Here is a 22,137-nt window from a genome sequence, read left to right as displayed (position 1 = left end):
AGACACTGTGTTTACTCATCAGAACCAGAGGGGATGGCTGCACGGCCTTTGTGTGGGGGGTCAGCGGGCTTGCCAGCTGGAGCCCGTCTTTCTCCTACTTCAATACCTCCAAATGCACCCACACACCAGAGATTAGCCGATAGCAATCTGCACGGGGGAGAAATTTCTCGGCTGGCTGGAACAGCTCCGCTGACCCGAGCATCGGAGCTGTGACCCGCTGAGCCAGCGGCCCCAGGCAGGCTGCGCTGGCGCTGACCGGGCAGGGCGACAGCACACGGGACAGCCGGCCTCGCTGTTTGGAAATCTTTATTACCCCGGTCTCAGCGCCGGTGCCGGCGTGGGCCTCTCTGCACGGAGTTCTGGGCTCAGGCCCCGGGCACCGCTGTAAACAGGGCTGGAACCCGGGATGCGGTCATTGAGGAATGCGGACGGGAAGTCCGGCCACCGGTGGCTTAGAGCCCAGTCCCCGAGGTTTCACTGGAAGCTTCCGTTTTGCACCATTTGCAAGTACTCCTTGTGGAGCTTCTCCTGGGCCTCAAAGAGCTTCTTCAGCTTCTTGGCTTGCCCTTTGCTCAACTCCTTGCCTTCTGTGTCGTGTGTGGGCAGACCCTGAGAACGTGGGGAGCACCGGGTCAGCAGGGCACGCCTGGCTCCCCCCTCGGAGCCCCTGGGCACAGCCCTGGGACACAGACTCAGCACACTTTTGTGTGGCCACGTGGCAACCCCCGTCCTGGCCACTGAGAAGCCAGCGACTGGGCTGGGGGTGGGGGCACCCTCCTGCCTGGGGCCGAGGCTACTGATCCCCTTTGGGTCAATGTGGCTCAGTTCTGATAGGGCTGTCGCAAAGGAAAGAGGGAAACACACATCTGAACCAGTGCGGGTGGAGGCCAGTACGGACGGGTCTGGGGACAGCACCCATGCCCCCGACCCCCGCCACAGCACCTCGGGCCGGGCTGCGAGGGTGACCTGGGCTCAGTTCAGCCAGGCCACGGCTCTGCTCGGCCGCCGTGAGGGAGGGAGGCTGCCTCGGGCACTTGGGGCACCCCCACAAATGGCTCCCCCAACAGAAAAGCTGCTCGCCCGCGGCTGGAAGTCCCTGTAACCCCGATTCAGTGGTCTAACAGGGTTCTGAAAAGAAAGAGACTCTTACGTTTTCATCGAACTTGGAGTACTTGTCACTCTCCGACAAGAACATCTCACTGGGTGGGATCTTCATCTTGGCCAGCTTCGCTGCCTGGACACAGAGCCCTGGTCACTGCAGCCCAGCCCGCGCGGGGAAGGCATCACACGCACCCCCCTGGCCCAGCCCTGGGACCGAGAGGGCGACGGAAGATGGGGAGGGTGAGGCCAGGGCAGAGCGGGTCAGAGGGACAGCTGCACACGGTGGGTCCTGCCTAATCCCCACCAACAGCGCGAGGGTCATCCGACACCTCCCCAGGGACGCCGAGCCCGTGGCCGCGGGGGGCAGCTCCCCTGCCAGGCCGCTCCCTCCCCGGGGCCTCCTGGCCTTCCTGCACTGGTGGGTGCCGTGGTGGGGAGGCGCTGCCGGTGGGCACAGGGGAGCGGGGACCTCGTCGGGCCTGAGAGAGGCACAGAGAGCAGGACCCGGGGTCCGAGTGTCCACTCCCGCCCAGGAAAGCCGGGCCCCACGGATGGGGGTTACCTCTTGTTCCTGTTTCTTCCTGGCCGCCTCCTCCTTCTTCTTCCTCTTCTCTTCCTCAGCCTAGGGGAGCGGCGGGAGCCCCGTGAGGCAAATCTGCCCGGGGCCTCTGGGGCCAGGAGGTAGAACAAAGCAAGGCCTGTCGGACCCCCATCGCCTTCACCTGGACTCTGGCCACCCCACGGGGGCTGGGGAGCCCTGGTCATTAGGGCCTCTCGCTCACTCCCCGGGAGACCCTCAGCAGCCCCTGTGGGCGCTGGGCCCGCTCGACGTGTGGCAGCAGCGGACAGCACGGGATGGGGTCTGGGACCCGGTGGGCACGAAGAAAGGAACAGCAAGGCCCGCTGGGGCTGGGCGGGGGCTCGGTCAGGTGTGTGAGCAGGGACAGCATCACGAAGGCCCGGAGCCCACCCCACCTGCAGTCAGGGCAGGGCTGCGGGGGGCGGCCTGGGAGCAGGGACGTGGGGCCGGGTGGCAGCCGAGGGGGGAGGCCCAGGCCCCCAGTTGCGCCACCACGAAGGAGGTACAGGTTTGGGGAGTGCAGTCCCGATACCCTCGTGGACATCCTGGGTTTCGGGACTTCCTGGTCAGCAAAGCTGTCAGGTGGGCGGCTGGGTACAGGCTACTGTGGGGCCTGAGCAGAGAATCGTGGGGCCAGGTGAGGTCAGGGCAGGGCCCACACAGTGGGAAGGGGAGCGAAGTTCGGCAAGCAGGAGCCATGGGCTCGGGGGAAGCAGCCACCGGCGCAGGGGAGGCCTGCAGCGGGCAGAGAGGCAGCCTGGCACGGGGTTGGCGGCTGCTTCCTGCGTGAGGACACTGTTTGCCTCCTGGTGGGAACACTCAGGGGTGGGGACAGAGGCGGCTACTGCTGGCTGGGACGGCCCCGCTGGCAGACAGACAGGAGCTGCGGGAAGATACGCCGTGGCCCGCAGCCTGTGTGGGAACCCGCCACCTTCCTCAGAGACCCGTCTGCCTTTCTCCCTGCGTGCGGCTGCGTGGGCAGAGGGGCCTGGGCGAGGAGGTGGCGAGCAGCGGCGTGTGTGTCCTCACCCAGCCTGGGGTGTTGGGAAGCACGCCAGCCCCTCGTCACCCCTGTGGCCAGGCCACCTGGTACGCTGTCCAAGGCGAGGTGAGACCCTGGCCCTGGGGACGGGCCACTAAGCTGGGGGAGCGAATGGGACAGAAACGGGAGCTGACAGGGCCCTGGCTCTCGGGGACGCCCCACGGTGGTGGGTCTGCCCGCGGCTCAGCGCCAGCGGTCCGGCACCTGCCCGGCGCCCGTCTCGTGAACCGAGTTTCCGCACCCACATGCACCTCCCGCCCGCGCTGCTCACGCCCCCAGCCCCGGCCCCTGCCCCTGCCCCACGCTTCCTGGGCAGACGGAGGTCCTCCCGCAGGGACAAGGGACACCCCGCTTCCACAGATGAAGCTGCGGCCAACACATCAGCTACACGGTTCCTGAGAGCTGTCCCCTGACCTCGGGGGCTTGCTTCGTAAAACCAGGGCCTCCCTTGGCAGACAGACCTTGTTCCGTGACTGCCCTGCCCCCCAGTCCGTGTCCCGCTAGGCCTCCTTCTGACACCCGCAGACGCTGGGCCCCACACGGGAGCCCTCGCAGGGTAGCGCGCCCACTGCCTCCCGCTCCCGTCACCGTGCGGCCACCCCAGCCACTCACCCGCCTCTTCTCCTCTCTCTCCCGCAGCAAGGCCTCTCTGTCCCCCAGCTTGACCACGGTCGGCAGCCCTGAAGAGCCAAGTCCGTGAGGTGGGGCCCAGCCCCCACCCTGTCCACGCGGCCCCCGCAGCCCCTCGCTGCTCATGGGGCTTCCATGTTAACTGGAACATGGGGCGGCCTCGCTGCTCATGACACAAGGCCCAGAGATCATAAAATGCGACGCGTCACCTGAGTATTAAAATCTGATAATTTCCTGCCCAGCCGTAACCCCACAATGTCAACAGACACAGGGAGAAACCCGCCGGCAGTCCTGCGAGCCATCTGCCGAGGAACAGACGAGGCAGGGCGGCTGGTGTCCTGGCAAGAACACACAGCTGGGCCAGGGGAGGGGACACCCAAACGCCCATCGACTTGGGAGGTATCCAGGCCAGCTGGAGAGAAAACCACAAAGCCGCCCCCAGGGGCCACGCGGGTACTGCTCTGGGACTCCTCAGGGCAAAAACCAAGGGACCTTCGACCCCGTCCTGCAATTCTTTCAAAACCAGCCCCTGACCCCAGCATCCCCCCAGCCCCGTGCCCGCAGCTCCCGACAACGGGCCCCCAGACGCGGCCAGCGGGACGCACCTTCGTGATCTTCTAACCGCACGCCGAGCTCGGGCAGGATGTCGTCCCGCAGGGCATCGCTGAGCTGCAGGACCTCAGGGACTGTGGACGAAGACAGCGGCTCAGTCCGCCCGGACACAGAGGCGGCACCAGGACGCACCTACCATGCGCCTTCCCGCAGACTCTGGGGGAGCCGAGGCCCAGGCTCCACGGACACAGCTGACTGTGCACCACCTTGGGACCCCGCTCTGAGGCAGATCCCGTCTGCAGCTGTGCCCACACAGCGGCGGGGGATTCAGAGCAGGAAGCCAGGCCGGCAGCGGGTCCAGGGAAATGAGGTTTCTCCCCCAGAAAAGGAGCTCAGAACCCCCCATAGCCCCGGTCAACCAGGCAGGTGTCCCTCCCCCACAGCCCTGGCCCGGCGATCCAGAAAGGTAGCCGTGTCACACACTCCAGACGCAGGGACCCGAGGTCACATGCACTCTGAGGTCACCCAGAAAACCTGCAAAGGCTCCCTGTGCTCTTCATGCCCTGACAGGCCTGCCCGGTGCAGAGAAACACCGGCGTGGATGAGCGTGCCGAAACCTCAGTGCGGACTGGCCAGAACCTGCTGTACTGCCCCACGCTCCCTCAGCCCCCGCCTCGGGAACCGCACCCCTGCTTCCTCCAAATGTCCTCGCGGCAAGGCAGCTAGGCCCAGGACCCACATGGCTCCAGCGAGAGCCGGAACTGGGTCTGGAGGGTGGGGTGAAGCCCGCAGCGGCCAGCATCTGACACCGCCATGCAAGGTCTGGCCGCGGGGTAGGGAAGGGCCAGAGGCCAGGGGGACACTGCCGTGAGCACAGACTCCACTGGGGGCACACAACTCTCGGCCAAGCCTTGGCCACCCCAGCTGTGGCTGGAGGGAGCAGAGGGCCTGAGAAGCCCAGGAGGAGGCGCCCAGCCTGGCCGTCTCACGGCCCGTAAGTGACTTTTCCACTGAAGATGGCACATCCCGGCACAGAGCAGGCCGGGATGATGCAGCCTTCAGGCCTGAACGGGACAGTCCCTCGGGTCAGACGTGAGGCTGGGAGCCACACGGCAGAGAAAGGCTGTCTGTTTGCCGCGGAGAGCCAAGAGCACTCGGAGGCCTCACTCGGAAACCCGAGGGTGAGAACCTGCCCTTGGGGAAGGGGACCCGGTGGCAGTAAGAACTGGGCAAGTGGCAGGTGACGTCTGTGCAGTGGCGACGTGGGGCCGTTCCTGAGAGCAGCCACAAGGGGCCGTGGGGGGCCACGTGTGGGAGCAGGCTGTGCATGGCGGTCTCCCAAAGCCAGGTCTCAGACTGGCTCACCTCCTGGTTCCCAGAAGGCCGCTTGCCCCACCGAGTCCCCTGGGGGTATGCCTGTGTGGGAGCCGGGCCTTCACAGGGCATGGGGTGGCAGGCCATCGCAGGAAGCTCTGACGGCACCCAAAACCAGGACGTCAGGTGACAAGAGGGCTGACACCCGGCCTCGTCTCACCGTGGACACACCGCGGGCAGTGTCGGCCACGTCCTCAGCCCTCCCTCAGGCATCCACCTGCACCACGGGCCCAACCCAAGTGGTTCTGTGCACCCCGGTCTCGCGCGATGAGAAACACCCCGCCCGCCGCTGCGCCTCGTCCCTCGGCAGCACTGGCCAGGGCCCATGGGGCCACTCGCTGTGGAAGAGACGAATGAGGAACAGACAAAGACTCTCGTGTCTCGGAAGACCTCTGTGCCCTCCTGCACCCCCGAAGCATGGCCATGGCTGGGAAGCTGCACGCTTCCCAACGCTGCTCAAGGAAAAGCCGTCCGTGCCTCCCCAGCCTTCCCAGCCGATGGGATGACGCCCTCCACCCCTGCTCCCTGCCCTCGCCCCGTCCAGAGCACCCCGCAGGGCAGGAGCTAGGCTAAGCTAACCGGAGCCATAAGGAAAGCGATCCCGCCGTCACCACCCGCTGACTGTCAGCTGGTGTTAGGTGGCAGGACCCCCAGAGGCCCATCTGTCCTGTGGGCGAGGCTGTGCAGAGCTGAGGACAGTGGCCATCGCCACCACCTGAGACCTGCCCTGTCCACACAGCTCAGAACTGGCCCCCACTGCCTGTCTTTCCAAACCTTTTGATTTCTCTGGGGCTCACTTTCTCCTCCTCCGTCTTCCCGGTCACAAACTGACCAGCCCCGTGCACACAGTGACTCCCTCAGCCCACAGGGACAGGACGAACGACCCCACGAGACACGCGCACAGGGTCCGAAGGGACAGCTCTCCAGACAAGAGGCACTCATGGCCACGAGGTGCGGGGACTGCACACCATGTGCGCAGGGAAGGACGCAGCAAAGCCCCGCAGGGAGGTCCCCCGGGGTGGCGGGACCCACAGCAGGCATTTTCCTACAGCCAGAGATAACAAGCATCTGCGAGGGCGTGGGGGACACGGGGCAGCCGCCATGCAACACAGTTCGGGGCTTCTTTAGAAAATCACACATGTGACTGTCCCACGACCCCCACGGCTCCCCTCCTAGGGACGGCCCTGAACCCTGAACACAGGACTCAGCAGGCACTGGGCATACACGTCCAGAGCCCCACTCCCTGCAACGGCCGCAAGGTGGGAGCTGCCCAAGTGTCCGCCGGCAGTGACCCGGACACGTGAGACGTGTGCTCACAGCCAGGGGAACACTAGCTGCCCCGGCAAGGAGCTGGCTATGTACGGTGATAGCATCTGGGATGTGCAGGAAGCCACACGCGGAAGGTCCCGGGCTGCAGAGACACGGGGCGTCCCAACCAGGCCGATCCGTGGGCACAGAAGGCAGGCTGGTGGGCGCCGGGCTGGGGGCCCAGGGGCCACGGCTGTTCCTCTGGACGGTGGAAGGGCTTGCGTGTTTGCACAACACCCTGAACATACTAAGCGCTGGCTGACGTGTCCGCTCTCGTGGCGGCTGGCTCTGGGTTCTCTGCGTTTCATCTCAATAGACTCTTTGTTTTTCAAAGGGAAATCTCTGGTCGGATGTTTTTAACGAATTCAGTCAACGTTTTCAAGCCTAAAGAAGAACGCGATTCTCAATAGTAAAGGCGAAAGCAGGAGCAGGAACAGGGGCTGCCTCCAGGATGGCGGGGAGAAGCAGGAGGACCAGCGTGTGGACGCGACCACGGGGCGGGGGGCGGGGGCCGGGGACAGGGCCGGGTCCCACTCCACCCACTGCCACGTGCTGCCGGCAGCTACGCTAGGCTGTGCCGTGCGTCCGCCCTGGGAAGATCCCGTCTGCGGCTCTGGCCCCAGCACCCGGGGGAGAAGCCGGGACGGGGCAGGGCCGTCACACGGGAAGCGGCCCTGGGGGAGGTGGAGCTGTGACCCGGGACAGCGGGGGCCACCCTGTGCAGCAGGGCACACACAGGACAAGTGCTCCCGAGGGGGAGACCACAGAGGCACAGGCACCAGCCTGGGCACGCTCGTCCAAGGAGAGAATCAGTCCCACAGCAGCTAAGGGTGCGCCGCTGGCCACGTGTGCCACACCAGCACCTCGCAGTCCTGCTGCCTCCAAGAGGCTCTGGCTGGAGCAGGTTCTAGAGAAAGAGGGCTGCTCCTATGGTCGCCGGCCAGTGAGCAGCAGCTCGGAAGCACTTGGGGCGAACACGGCGAGCACAGTCCCTGTCGGCACCGCCCTGGCGGGCCAGCACGGTACAGGGCTCGGGGCGTCCGCAGAGCTCGGCACCCGGAGGCATGCGGCCACGGGCAGGGAGCGAGTCTCCCGGGGCCGGCTGCTGCTGGCGGGGCCGCAGGCAGGACCACAGAAGAGACCGGGCACTGAACAGGGAGGCCCGTCAGGTCACTGCAGGGAGGCCCGGGAGAGGACACAAAAGACCACAGACTCTGCCCGTGGACAAGAGAACGAGCCAAACAGGATCCAGGCACACAGGAGCGCTGGCTAGCCGTGAAGAGGGAGCAAACTCTGAACCAGCCACAGCGCGGACGGGCCCGGAGGGTATCAGTCACACTGAGTGACAGAAGCCACTCACGAAAGGACAAGTCCTGCAGGATTCCACATTGGCAGGTCCTTGGGCGGGGGTCAGTGTTCATCCAGAGAGTGGACGGTGGGCCCCGGGGCTGGGGGAGGAGTAGCGGTTGGTGCCTCAGGGGGACAGAGAGTGGACGGGGGAGTGATGGGGGGGTCACTTCCATGGGAATCTTCGTCTGGGTCCGTGGAAAGTTCTGGAGACGGATGGTGGGTGCGGCCTCACAGCAGTGTGAGCGAGCTTAGGACCCCGAGCTGCACACTTGCTCATGATTAGACGATACGTTTTATATGTTAACGTACGTCTTACCAAAAATGAAGCAAATCCGAGGAGAGGGGCATCTGCCGCGCCCGCATCCCTGCACTTCTCACATCTTCCCAAATTCCCAAGCCCCGCCTGGCCAAACACCCCCGGCACACATCCTTCCCGGGCTGAGCTCGAGGTGACACCACGGTGGGCATCGGGGACACGGCCTCGTACCCGCCTGCCAGGCGAGCCCCAGGTCCCCGGGGCCTACTCTGCGTGTCTCACTGTCTCCACGGCCAGCCCAGGGAATGGGACAGCCGGGTGCCCAACAAAGACTCACACGGCCGGTACCGTGGTGGGGCGGGAGCCTTCGCCAGCCCAGAATGCTGTCCTCGCCTGTGCAGCCCGAGGGGCACGGGCCGCGGGTCTCTGGCTCCCAGAAGGCACCCGATTTGCAGGGCCCCAGGTCTGTGGCTCCCGGGCCACAGGCTCAGGCAAGATGACCTCAATCCACCCGGTCCTCAGGGCAGAAGAGCACTGTAGGAGGCCAAGGCACACACGGCACAGACACAACTACCACCATCCCGACTCCGGAATCGAATCTGGGCTCTCTGTTTGCCTGAGCAACAAACAGATCAAAGCAGAAAGATAAAGCAAGCCGAGGAGACACAGAACCAAAGTACTCCCCAAGCCCATCGACGGGCACTGCTCTGAGGGCCTGTGCAAGCCCCTGGCGTGGTCTGCCTGGCCGTGCATAGCCTCCGATGGCCCTCGCTCGCCAGCACCTGCCAGGAAGGACGCTGTGCTGCAGGGGGACATTCGGAAAGAGGTGCCCAGGTGTCCCCAAGACTGAGACGGCAGTGTCGGCAGCATGGCTGGCCGAGGCGGCACGGGGCTGGCAGAGTCCATCAGGCTTTCGCAAGCGCTTTACAAGAGTGAGAGTGCCAGGTGCTGGCGAGAGAGGGCCGTGCTTGTTCAACGAGTCCCCATGCCCAGGCCTGAAGCCCCCGTCAGACTCAGGCTCCCCCTGGTGGCCCAAGGCCTTAGGGCCCTCCTGTCCTCTTGCTCTGCGCTCCCTGGGACAGACCCTGGCCTGCTCTTTCTCTAAGCTGCAGCTCCCTCCAGAGGCTCCGCGAGCGCCCCAGGGGCTCTCTGCCCGCACCACCCTCAGGACAGCCTGCCCGGGAGGCCGGGCAGGGAGCATGGCACAGTAGGGACAAGTGGCATCTGTAGCAAGTGACTCCTGCGTGTCCCTCCCTGGCAAGGCTTGAGCTCTGGTGCGGTGCTGCCCCCGTGGGAGGCCGGGCAGCGTGCGCATGAGGAGCGGAGCGGAGCGGCCCCGGCCCGTTCCGGGCTCAGCGCACCCTGTGGCCACGCACAGGGCGCAGACTGAGACATGTGCTCCCGCCTGCCGGCGCTCGGCCGTCTGGCTCATGACCCGTCCAAACTAGCCTGCGACGACACAGCACTCTCCAAGTCCCCAGGGACATGAGACAGGGACCCACCTCAGGAATGCTGGCGACGCTGGGCAGAACAACAGTGGGGGCAGCACTGGCTCCCCCAGCTCCCTGTGCTCGCTTCTGGAAGCAAGAACAGGCCCGTGGGGGCACGGAGAGTGGAAATGAGCCCCGCGGGGACAGAGGGCAGGGGTCCCCGAGGGGCCTCGTTCTGCCTTTCCAGATAGCACAGGCCAAGAAACCGCACCCCTCACACTGCCCTGACCCGCGGGGGACACCAGTGTTGACAGACGTGGTGGCTGTCGTGATGCAGGGGGCGGGGGCTGCAGGTCAGGCGCCCCAGGTCAGGCGCCACTAGCACCCGCCGGCACCCAGGGCAGCCCACGCACAGAGGGTCCGAGGGTGAGAAGCCCCAGGGAAGAAGCGCCTCACCTTTCTGCTCCCGGGCGATCCTGCGCACGCCTTCCCTGAACTCGGACAACACCTGCAGATAGGGCAGGACCGTGGCCTCCAGCTGCGGGAAGAACAGGTGCGCTCAGAGAGAAGCTTGGACAGGGCTCCGTGGGCGTGGCAGGGGGAGTGCGGGTGGCGCTGCCCCAGAGCTGGGACACGCTCCCCCCTCAACACTCAGTCCCCGTGTGGACGACGTGGGCCAGAGATAGGAGGCAGTTCCGCACCCCCGGCCCAGCCAGATGAGTTCTGCAAGGCGCTCTGTGCACGTGCCCACAGGCGCGGTTTTCCCTCTGGTCAGACTCCCTATTACAAAAAGCCCATCTCTACGGTTAAACTGTTCAACGCAGGGGTCTGTCAGGCGGCTGCCTTCTGGGAGGCTGAGGCCGTCCCTCCTGGGCCAGGAGCGGAGGCTGGCACCAGGAGCCGGGCCAAGCCTGCGTCTGACCTGTGGCCACGCACACGCTTGCGCCAAGAGGAAGAAGGTCCCCAGAACCGTCGCCATGCACGCTCAGGTTCGCACCCGGCCATGTCCACACCCGGCCACAGTGGACCACCTGCACTGACCCGGAGGCAGCCCGGGACCGCGAGCCCAGTGAACGGAAAGCCAAGGACGCAGAATCCAAACTAGAGAAACGATGATTTGATAAAATCTTCCCTTCCATCTTCCCTAATTTCTGCGGCAAAGTCTCTCCCTGCCTCCTACTTCAGTCCTCCGGTGGCTCAGTCACCAGAGTAGTAACCAGCTAGGCTGGCGAGTGCCCCGGCCTCTTGCGGCCCAATCCCGCACCTGGGGCTGGGGCGCCGCGGTCGTGCAGGGGGACCGGGCATGGGGTTTTGCTCTTTGTCTCCACCAGGCACCAAGACCGCCATGGTGAGCCTCAGCACGAGGGGACGGAGGCCTCCGCCAGCGTGCCGTGAGGTCTGCCTGGAGGAGGAGTGCCCCAGCAGGCCAGGCTCCTGGCTGCTTACTCCCACACGCAGCTTTCAAAGGGTCCACGGAGGCCACGTGGAAAGGCCCCCACACAACCACCGCGTTAAAAGTGATTCTAAGCTTGAGAGCAGACTGTCGTTAACGTAGGAAGTGTCTCCTTTCTTTTTTTCTAAGAAGCGGAACACCTGGTGTCACTTGTACAAGACAGCGCAGCAGCTCTGCGGGTTTTCTTTCCGAGAAGCGCGGAGGAAGGTTAATGCCTTTAGACCAACCAGCTCGACGGCTCGTGGGGCCCTGGGGATGTGGCCCGGAGCTCGGGGAGGGCTTCTCCCTAACAGGAGCTGGTCCCTTGCCAGAAGCCAGTCCTGGGGAACCACCTGTACGCTCCCTCTGCAGGAGACCCTCATGCTGGCCACCGTCCAGAAACCGAACTCTAAAAATGGTTTGTCTTTTGGGGCGCCTGGGTGGCTCATTGGGTTAAAGCCTCTGCCTTCGGCTCAGGTCATGATCTCAGGGTCCTGGGATCGAGCCCCGCATCGGGCTCTCTGCTCAGCAGGGAGCCTGCTTCCTCCTCTCTCTCTGCCTGCCTCTCTGCCTGCTTGTGATCTCTGTCTGTCAAATAAATAAATCTTTAAAAAAAAAAAAAAGGTTTGTCTTTTTACTTTGTCCTTGCTTCCTGTTGTCCTTTAAATAAATTACGTCTAAACAGCTACGCAGACCTTCTCATCGAATCACTGAGGACCAGGCCTGAGGAGTGTCTGAGGCGAGTCTGAGCGAGCACGTGCCACGAGGGAGGGTCAGCGGAAACCGCAAGTCCCAGGCGACGCTGCCCTCTACCGAGGACCTTTCTCCCCCCTGGACGCACCGGTCGGCACGCTGGCCGAGTCCACACGTGCAAGGACGTGAGCCCACGGGCACCACCTGACTGCAGCGCCGTCCGAGTCGGTCCCACCACGCCTGCTGCCCCGGGACCGAGCTCACAGACCGCGCACGGCAGCCCCCACCACCGGGCAGGGGGCAAGGCTGAGCGCACACGCGGGAGAACAGCTGACCGCGAGGCTGAGCGCACACGCGGGAGAACAGCTGACTGCGTTCACTTCGATTCCGGAGCCACGTCCAGGCGAGCCCCGGGGCTCAGTCCGGAAGGTCCAGTGCAGGTGGGACCTAACGGGGGCCTCCCGATGTCCCCAGGGTTGGCGCAGGAGAGGGACGAGGGTGGGCAGGGAGCCGGCGTGGACGGCCGGAGGCTGCTCCTCGACGGGGGCACCGTTTCCCGGGGGTGGGATGGCCCCGGGGGGAAGCTTCTCTGTGCGCAGGGTGTTCTACTCACATCTAGGCTGGCTCCAGGTCCTCTCACTGGGAATCCCAGGGTGCTTTCGTCTTCGATAGCCCCGAAGATCTACAAAGAGAAACAGACATGCCAGCGTGCGTCAGGAGGTCCTGAGAGGGGGCCCACGGAGACCGGACACCAAGGCCCATGCCGCCCGAGGCCTCTGCGGTCCTGGCCAAGGCCCGCTGCCTGCGCACACGCCACCTGGCAAGAGCTGCAGGGGTCTGCAGCTCGAGGGCCGCCTACCTTCAGCATGTGGGTGAGGTAGAGGGCGATGCTTTCCAGCAGCGCCCGGTTGGGCCTCCTCCTGGCAGCCTTCCGGGCCGCCATGTACAGGTTGCACTGGCTGACCAGAGCCCTCATTTCTTCCAAGACCGTGCGCGTGTCGACGTTGTCACACAGGGCTTCGTGAACCGCTGCCTTCTTGTCCTGAAAGCTGAGCGAGAGGACCAGGCGCGTCAGCTGGTGACACAGTGCGCATGCACGCGCGTGTCCGGCTCCGGACCGTGGTCCCCACGGGTGCAGCAGGCCCTGGGCATGGGTCTGCACTTGGGGAGCCACGGTGCCGGGCGGCCTCCTCGCCGGTGGGTCTGCCACGCTCGCGGCCCGGAGAGACGTCTCCCACCTCCTGTCCAGCTCCAACTCTTCGTCCTCCCACTTCTCAAACCGACCGGTCATTCCCACGGGAGCTCGGAGGACGTCCTTCACATTTAGGAAAAACTCCTAAAGTCAGAAGATTTGGATTAACGGCTGTAGAAGAGTTTTCCGCCCCAGAGGCGTCTGAGAGAACTTCCATGGTGAAGCGCGTCTCCGTCACGGGTCACCAGAGAAACCACAGTGCTGACACCGCACCAGTGGCTGGTTCTGCCTGGGACAGTGGCTCTTCCTGGGACAGTGGCTCTGCCTGGGACAGTGGTACGCCCGGGACAGCGGTTCTGCCCGCAGGTGTGCAGGAAACGCGCCCCACGGGCACAAGAAGATGTGGGCGTCTGACTCTAGCAGGTCAGCGAGGCTTTGGGATTGGGGAGCCAGGCCAGTTGCCCTCCGGGGCCGCCCTCCCGCGTGCCCCGTCAGTGGGCGCAGGAGCGGGAAGGACCCCGTCGGGCCGAGCGGAGAGGAGGGGGCTTACGTTCAGGAACTTCTCGTACTGCAGTGCCGACTCCATGGTGTTGCTCGAGTAGTCCAGCGTGTCCTTCCAGGAGTGCATGAGAAAGGCCAGTCGCAGCTGCCGCGCTGGGACGGGGGACAGCACCCCAGGTCAGCCTCTGCCACGGCGCCTCCCAACAGGGTGCTCAGGCCTCGGGGGCGGGACTCAGGCCTCCAGGGCGGGGCTCAGACCTGGGGGGCGGGGCTCTGACCTACCGGAGTGCTTCTTCAAGGCGTCTTTAATGGTGATGAAGTTCTTGAGTGACTTGGACATCTTGCAGCCGGCGATGGTCAGGTGACCCGTGTGCAGGAAGTAGCGGACCCAGCAGTCATTCTCGAAGTAGGCCTGCTCGGGAAGGGGCAGAGGGGGCGAGGTTGGGGCGCTCTGTGGGCACTCGGTTCACACGGTGGATGCACGAGAGGGGGCTGCCTCTTCGAGCTGGGGCTCGGGGTGGCCCTGGACCAGCGAGCCCAGCGGCAACAACGGGTTCCGATCCAGACCTGTCTGTTGCCCGTGCTCTGGCTGTTTGTGCGGGAAATCAGACCGAACAAGGGTTCAGATCCCAGCAGCGACCCCTGATGTGGGCATCAGGCTGTGCCCAGCTCTTGGCTGGCTGCGCCCCTGGCTGCTTCCACCACCGTGGGGATGTCAAGACCCCCCACCCCCCTGCCAGGCCACCAGTGGGCACAGCGGCCCCAGCCCCTGCCTACCTCTGACTGGGCCAGCTCGTTGTCGTGGTGGGGGAACCGGAGGTCGAAGCCCCCTCCGTGAATGTCCATCGAGGCCCCCAGGAGAGCGCTCGCCATGGCAGAACATTCGATGTGCCATCCCGGACGCCCCTGCAGAGCCAGACGACCCCATGACCGGCCACTCTCGGTCTAGGCCTTCAAGTTTCCTGTACTCCTGACCCTCAAAACCCCTGAGCCTGACCGGAACAGACGTTATGTTCTGCACATGAACACTCGGGGGGCCCCTGCTGTCTGGGTCCCAGCCACGTTACTCCCAGAACTGCCCAGGTCTGGACCAGATGCAGGTGCCCGCACCCCATCCTCTGGCTCTGGGCCACCAGGACTATTGTCATGGGGACACCAGAGCATGGACTGGCCTCCATTCTGAGGCCACAAAGACAAAGGGGCATCGAAGGCAGTCCGTCCACCTGCTCCCCAGGGGCACCGGGCAGAGTCCCAGAACGGAAGTCATGTGCCCAAAGGCTCACAAGACTCTTTGGTGTGTGGGCCACCAGGACAGGGCAGATAGGCACCACAACAGCGAGGGCACCCACCCCTGCCGCCCGCACCTTCCCAGGAGCATACCTTTCCCCAGGGGCACGGCCAGGATGGCTCGCCTGGCTTGGAGGCTTTCCACAGGGCAAAGTCATTAGGGGACCGCTTCTCACTCAGACGGTCTGCCGAGATGCTCAGGTCACCTGCCAACACGAAGAAGTGGGTCACCCAGTGCTGCCTGTCTGGACCCAGCGGGTCACCCGGACCTGCCTGCAGGACTCTGCCGGACAGAGCTGTGTCACTGCAAGGCCACGTCTGGGGGTGACTAGCTGGTGCTTCGAATTTCCTCTCATTTGCTTGGTCAGCACACGGCTTCACCATGACCAGATGTCGGTGCTGCCCCAGCCCAGGAAGCTCCCATTCCCCAGGGCCTGAACCACACCCGCCGGTCCCTCAGACGCCCAGTGTCCAGGGCCGCAAAGGCCCGAACTCAATGACAGCCACCTTTCCGAGAGCGGAGTCGGGTGTGGAGTCAGGCCACGGAGAAGGTGCCCTGGCAGCAGTCAGAGGGAGAGCACCCAGGGTGTTTGCACCACAGACCTGACAGCTACAACACAGGCGCTCTGAGTGGGACACATGGGAAACACGAGGAAGAGCCAGTAAAAATGGCACGATCAGGGGCACCTGGGTGGCTCAGTGGGTTAAGCCTCTGCCTTCGGCTCACGTCATGATCCCAGGGTCCTGGGATTGAGCGCCGAGTTGGGCTCTCTGCTCAGCGGGGAGCCTGCTTCCTCCTCTCTCTCTCTGCCTGCCTGCCTCTCTGCCTGCTTGTGATTTCTGTTTGTCACATAAATGGATAAAATTAAAAAAAAAAAAAAAAAAGGCATGATCACAAATAAAGAGATTCTCGCCGTTGGCCTTTCGGTGTCCTACCCGACCACCCCAGCAGCAGACTCCGCCCTCGCTGCCTCTGCCTCTCTCGGAGCAGGTCACCGCGTTGCACCCGACACGGTCTCATGTGGTGCGATGACATTCCTTTAGCCGCTGTGTGGCCGATGACGCACGTTTAAGCTTCTGACTTCCATTATTGCGTACACAGTTACTCACGACGCACATGACTTTTTAAATTTTGTTTTGAGAAATTCTGGGACTGCAAAGAGGACCCTCTTCCACAGGTGGCCCGTGTCCCACTCTTCGACAGAGTCACCTTGGCCGAGTACTTGCTATTTGCTCTAAGTTCTTTAAGACGCGTCACACGATCGCTTCTGCTCCCCCAGTGTCACTTCTCGTCTCCCTCCCCAGAGGCAATCCCCGTGACCCCACACGCATCAGGAGCCCTGAGACAGCTCCAGGCCCTGTCTCTACCAGAGTCCCCACACCTCTGCGTCTCTGCAGTGAGGGGCTCGTGCTAGGGGTCACAACGCCCCAGAAGTGGGACTGTCCCCAAAGGAAGGCATGTCCCTCTCCTGTGTGTTTGCTGTTGGATTCTGCTACTCGTCCCTGGACCACGAAGCAATTCTAAAGTCAGTCTGGAAGAAAAAAGGCACAGGAGCAAGCAATATTTAAGAACTCTGAGGGCCCGGCTGGCGTTGCCGGAAGAGCAGGACTCGGTCTCGGGCCGGGAGCCTGAGCCCCACACGGGACGCAGAGGTCACTTAAAACAGAAGAGCAAGAACCCGGCAGCGGCAGGACGGTGAGAACCGCTGGCCAGCTGTGCGCGCTCCGGTCTCCGGCGCCCTCCCCCCTGCCGCGGCCCCGGTGCCCGCTGCCTGTGGTCCGAGCTCCCTGCTCTGTGCAGCCCGCTGTCCCTGCGCAGCCGCTAGTCCCGTGCGGCTCCATCCAGGCGTCTCCACGAATCGCCGGGGCTCATGTGTCAGGCTTGTGGCACGTTCTCCCCCGGATCCATCTCTGCCTCGAGCCGGCGGCGGGCAGCGGCGCTCTATCCGGTCTGTCCTGCTCCGTCTCCTGCTCTCTCGGCCGCGCCTTCCGGGGCTTCCTGGCCGCGTACCCACGCGCCTTCTGTCTTCGCTCTTTCACTGCCAGTTCCAAAGCCCCGGCTGCCCTAAGCGACGGGTTGTGCCCCTGCTGCTGAGTGGCGTCCCTGTGGTGTCACTAGGACTGTGATGGTCAACGGGTCGGTCCCCCGTGCATGCCGCGTAGGTGCTGGGACCTGGCTCAGGTCAGTGTGTCACGGGCGGACGGCGCAAGCGACCTGACAGCAACCACTGGGGAATCGCGAGACCTGCTCTGCGCCCGGCGCATGTCCTGCGTGAGCGTCTAAGACAGGCCCTGCCCTTACTCATGCTGCCGAGTCCTGATCTGCTACGCAAAGCCCTGCTCCCTGTGTACCCAATCCTGCGGGTCGAGACCCTTAGCCTGCCTGAGCCACCAGCCTGCAGGCCATGCGCACTGCCTCCCCTCACAGACACGGTGTTTCTCCCTCCCAGGGACGGCCACACGGGGGCCACCAGACGCCTCCTTCACTCTGACAAGCCTTTAGCCTCGGATGCCCCAGGGTCTGGTACCAGCGCCACCCAACCCTCTTAGCCTATTGCTTCTCCGCATCTCCACGCCGTGCTGTGCGAGGTCCTGATGTCTCCCTACACAGAGTCCCAGAGGGGAAAGTACTTCCTCAAAAAGTACGAACGTTTTTATGGGCAAACTGCCTTCCAGAAACACAGCGGGTAAACAGCATGTGCCTCAGGGGTGTGCGAGCCTTCCCCGTGCCCCTGGACTGCAGCTTCTGTGGTCTGGCCCAGAGTTCCTGAGGGCGTTAAGTGGGGAGGGACACCGGAAAGACAAACCTTATTTGGCCTGGTCCCGAAAAAGCCTCGTGTCTACATTCAATACAGGTGACCCTTCTTGAACAGCGCCAGGCAGGGGGCTGGGGAGGCTGACCCCCATGACCAGAGCCAGGTGCTCCCCCGTTGGCCAGAGCCCCCCGCGACGGCAGAACAGCACAGAGACACACACTGTGCACAACACATCACACACGCTGTTGGGACCAGAACATGAGCTAGAGAAGAGGTCATGGAGAAAACTGGAAGGGACCTGTGGGCAGTACCGAGCTGCACTCACGGGGAGTCACCTGCACACGGTCTAAACCGGTGTCACTCAAGGTTCAGCCGCACCGGGCTCAAATGATGAGCACCAGGGCTGCGGGAGACGCGTGTCCCTCGTTGGGACGAGAGAACAGCTCCGAGAGGTGCTGCCTGGGCGCTGACAGTGTGACGTCCCTGCTCATGCCCAGAACCAGGACGGTCACACAGTTCCTGCCCCACGTCCCTGCCTGTACAAGGACAGTGCCTAATCTGGAAGCGGCACACTACGCTCCTTGGGACCGCGTGGGGGTACTGAAACCGTGCCTTCAATCAGAACAGCCCTGGGGTTTCATCTCCCCAAAGCAGGAGCTCGGCTGCTGGGGGGGCCGCTGGCCGACCCCGCGTGGGCGGCTTTCGTGCCCTCTTTCAGCAGGGCACAACCCGCATACTGCTAACACACTGGGCGCACGGCGTGTCCCTCCCAGACCCTCAGGTGCCCTCGCTCCACAGACGCCAGCCCTGGGGGCCCGGGCCTGAGGTGTGCTGTGCTCAAGAGGCTGCTGCACATCTGGGCCTTTGTCCTTCTTGTGGAAAACTCCTAGAATCCCGAGGGAACAGGTCCTCCCAGCAGCCCAGGGAGCACGGCTGGGGCTGGGGCTGGGGCAGGGGTGAGGCTGTGCTGCCCGGGGCCAGAAGCCCCCAGCCCCCACCTCCCGCCTGTTCACCTTCTCCTTCCTGCAGGGCTTTCTGGTCCCCCACAGCCTCGGGCACCAGCTTCCCGTAGGAGTGTCTGTCGCTGGAGGCAAACTTCACCGTATCGAAGTAGACAGACCCATTGGAGGCGTAGCTGGAAGAACAGAACAAGGTTTGGGAAAGCGGGAAGGATCCGGAGACAGCCCAGGACACCTGACCACAGGATGCCCCAAAGAGCCCAGGGTCACGGGCTGCTTCCACCTGCTCTGCCCTGTGTGTCCGGGGCAGGCTCGGCCATTTAGTCATGTGACATGGCAACACCCCACCGCGGCCACGGTGCAGGCTGACTGGGCCTGACAAGGACACTTCACGCCACGGAGGCCAACTCCTCACTCGCCGGGCAGCAGGTCCCTCTACAGACCCTCTGCTCGCATGCGGTGACCCTGTAGCTCCCACCTGGCCCCTCAGCTCGGCAACAGCGTGGTCCCGCCAGGCTCCTGCTCTGGCTACATTCCAATGTGCCCAGCCTCGGCTCTCTGACTCCCAGAAGCCCGCCAGACTGTGGCGGCCCAGAACGCTCCGTCTTCTCCCACCTTGGGCTTGCCTGCGGCACTCGGTGGCACAGCGCTGCCCCGAGCGGCTGTGTCAAGTGGGGCAGAGTGCGGAGGCGCCATCCCTTCCAGAGAACAGGCGCTGCGCCAGGCCCACGCCAGGAGCCCCACACCCCTCACTGGGCTCAGTGGCTGCCTCGTCTGCCCTGCGAGGTGGGAACAATCTCTTCGGGGGGCCACAAACGAGCGTCGTGTGCCGCAGACACCGCACGCCCGTTTATGCCTCCACTTGGCGGTGATTTGGAGCATGCCCAGCACGGATAGCTGGCCATGTTTCCTGCCATCAGGCAGTGCTAGGATCGAAGACCAGGGCCGCAGCGGAGCGTGTGGTATCAAAGCCACGCGAAGGGCCCTGGGGGAACACCCTTGCCCTGGGAGGTGACTCCCTGCCCACATGGCGAGGCCAACGCCTCCAGACGCCTGGCAGGTCCACGCTCACCAGGCTGGGCTCTGTGCTCACGGTCTGAGCTCAGGGCCCCCTGCTGGCTTGACCCCAGGCTGCACCTGCCTGTCTGCCGAGGGCTCCGGGGGCAGCCAGCACCACCCTCCGGCTGTTCCTGCCTGCCTTGAACAAAGATCTGGCGACCACAGGGCTGAGTACCTGTTGGATGGTGGCCAATACCAAGGCGAGCCCGGACAGGTCTCTTACGGAGCAGCCCGGAAGCTGGGGACCCAGCGGTGCGGAGGCAAGAGGCCTTCTGGGAGGTCAGCGTGCAGAGGCCCCCAGATCCCTGTGTACGGTCCTCACCGCCAGCACCTCCAAGTGGGGGTGGGTTTGGAGACCGGGTCTTCCCAGAAGCAAAGTGGGGTCCCCAGGGTGAGCCCTAACCCCACGGGACCCCCACGCAGCTGCCTGCATAAGAGGTCATTGGGACACAAGAGGAGCCCGAGCAGCCCACTGGCAGAGTGACAAACAGGAGAGAAGTCTGCAAGAAGGCCACTGCCCGCAAGCCGAGGACGGGGCCAGCACCGACCCCCTACGCAGGGCCCTGAGGAGCCCGCCCCGTGGGCATGCTGGCGGCCTCAGAAATCTGCCGTCTGGAGCCGGGAGCAAACCCATTTCTGCTGCTTCAGCCGCCTGGTCTGTGGGCTTGGTGAGAGCAGCGCCAGGCAACCACACGCCTGGGGCGGCCACTGCCCTGGCGGCCTCCCTGCTCCGTGTCCCTCCCAGAGACCGAGAGCTGCCCTCCTCGGCAACCACCCCCCTGGATGGCACACGGCCCCGAGAAGGGGCCACCCTTCAGCTCACCCGTAACCATTGTCCACGATCTTCTGGACGAAGTTCACGATCTCTGGCACGTACTCGCTAACGCGGGTTAAGACGTCTGGAGGGAGGACCTGTGGACGCCAGAGAAGGCTTATGTTCTTCTTCTGAAACATCGGCCTCAAACGAGCGCCCCCAGGAAACCGACGGAACCAAATGCGGCCGAGAAGCAGCCTGTGCCCTCGGTGCGTGCGCAGAAAGCTGCCTGGGGGCGTGAGGCCGCGGGGGCACCGGGGCGCCGAAGGCACAGGCCCGCCGGCCGCACTCACGTTCAGCGCCTCCATGTCTCTGTGGAACTCCTCCTCCCAGAACTTGGGCAGTTTGGAGAAGATGGAGTTGTCGGTGACCTCACTGCCAAGGCTGCCGTCCAGCCAGTCCGAGAGCAAGTCCTTTGCTTCCTCCAGTAGCACCTGAGCAGAAAGAGCGCAACGTCCACACACACGTGCCGGACCGCACCCCGCGCAGTCGGCCGTGGAGATCACGGCCTCAATCACGGCCGCGCACGGCCCTGCTCCACGGAGGGCTGCCGTCCCCGCGAGACGACGACACTCCTGTGATCGGCTCAGCACTGAGAGGCACCAGACTGCAAACGGGAGGCTCAGACGCTCGCTGATGCGATCTCGGGACGTCCGCGGCCAGGACGGGTGGGCAGAACCCATCCCGGATAGAAGCGCCAAGGCCACGGCGCCCCGAGAGGCAGCGGCCGTCAACCGAAGATGCCAGCCCCATGTCACGCAAGTGCGGCAATGGTAGGAGACCAGTCCTGTCACCGCAGCGCCCACGTCACTCCAGAGAAACGTCCATCTGGGACCGGATGTGGGTGTCACGGCTGCAGCCCGAGTCTCGTATGCGGGGGGGACCGAGGCCCACCTCTGGAGGAACCGGGGTCTCCAGCACGTGAACTGGAGCGACAGCGACAGACGCCTGCGGGCGGTCTGGGGTCCCCTGTGAGGGTGAGAGGGCAAAGAACAAAGGGCAGAGGGAGAAAGTGCAGGGAACGTGCATGTGGGAGACACGGGGAGGGCGTGCAGGGTGGGTGCGTGTGGATCCACGAGGCTGACAGGGAAGGGGCGGCTAGGGTGTCCCGCCAAGAGCCCCCAGGTGGGACAGCCCTGCTAGCTGTTGCTGGGAGGCCAGCGGTGAGGGGGACCCGCCAGGACGCTCGGTCCATAGGCGCAGCACACTGGGGACTGAGTCCCACGCCTGGCACACGGCCCCCCCCGAGCCTGGCCACCACACTGAGGACATGGGACAGCTGCAGTGCCAGATGTGGCGGGGATCCCGGGCTCTCAGCCCCGGGGCCGGAAACCACCAGGACGAACACGCTCGGGTTCCAGGGCACCAGGCCGCCCGTGGGCAAGAACAGAGGGCACGGCGAGCGGCCAGAAGGCAGTCCTAAGAAAACGGGAAGGAGACACCAGAGAGCGGCGCCACCGGGACAGAAACGAAGACCGTCTTCGGTGGGATCATCCGCAGATCGGACGCAGCCGACGGAGGAATCTCGGAGCTGGGGGACCCCCGAAGAGAAACCCCAATGGCACAGCAGACGGGCTGCCTTCACAGAGACAGAGCGGAACCCCGCAGAATGGCCAGGGACCATGGGACAAGCACCAAGAGTGTGCTGGGTGCTCGGGGAGACGTCACAGGGACAGGAGGGGAAGGAGCAGAGGAACAGCTGGAGTCCACCGGCGGAGGGCGCCCCGCTCACGGCAGAGCCTGGACTGCAGGGACAGGGAGCCCCGGGAACCTCGGGCAGGACACCGCAGCCGGGCCGTCCACGGGCAAGCTGCAGAAAGT

The 22,137-nt window shown here is 64.5% G+C and overlaps 1 protein-coding gene across 5 annotated transcripts in view; it reads right to left on the bottom strand.

Moving 5' to 3' along the window:
• Positions 1-289: 289 nt before the first annotated feature.
• CARS1 (cysteinyl-tRNA synthetase 1) overlaps positions 290-22,137 on the bottom strand; it is a 40,022-nt gene continuing 18,174 nt past the window's right edge. For 2 of the 5 annotated variants that reach the window (XM_059150784.1, XM_059150772.1), the window contains 16 exons: positions 20,610-20,750; positions 20,326-20,414; positions 18,498-18,619; positions 14,822-14,934; positions 14,219-14,347; positions 13,724-13,853; positions 13,491-13,594; positions 12,987-13,084; positions 12,608-12,797; positions 12,362-12,430; positions 10,080-10,161; positions 3,959-4,039; positions 3,336-3,403; positions 1,664-1,723; positions 1,151-1,234; positions 290-609 (listed from right to left, as the gene is read on the bottom strand). In XM_059150784.1, the coding sequence (XP_059006767.1) occupies positions 475-609; positions 1,151-1,234; positions 1,664-1,723; positions 3,336-3,403; positions 3,959-4,039; positions 10,080-10,161; positions 12,362-12,430; positions 12,608-12,797; positions 12,987-13,084; positions 13,491-13,594; positions 13,724-13,853; positions 14,219-14,347; positions 14,822-14,934; positions 18,498-18,619; positions 20,326-20,414; positions 20,610-20,750 (1,695 nt within the window). In that variant the 3' untranslated portion in view covers positions 290-474. The other 3 variants (XM_059150776.1, XM_059150795.1, XM_059150802.1) reach the window with 3 other exon arrangements.

Source organism: Mustela lutreola, chromosome 1 (genome assembly GCF_030435805.1).
Source record: "Mustela lutreola isolate mMusLut2 chromosome 1, mMusLut2.pri, whole genome shotgun sequence".
Classification (NCBI taxonomy): Eukaryota; Metazoa; Chordata; class Mammalia; order Carnivora; family Mustelidae; genus Mustela; species Mustela lutreola.
Note: the sequence above shows the minus strand (reverse complement) of the source record. Positions and strands in the feature narration are given on the sequence as shown.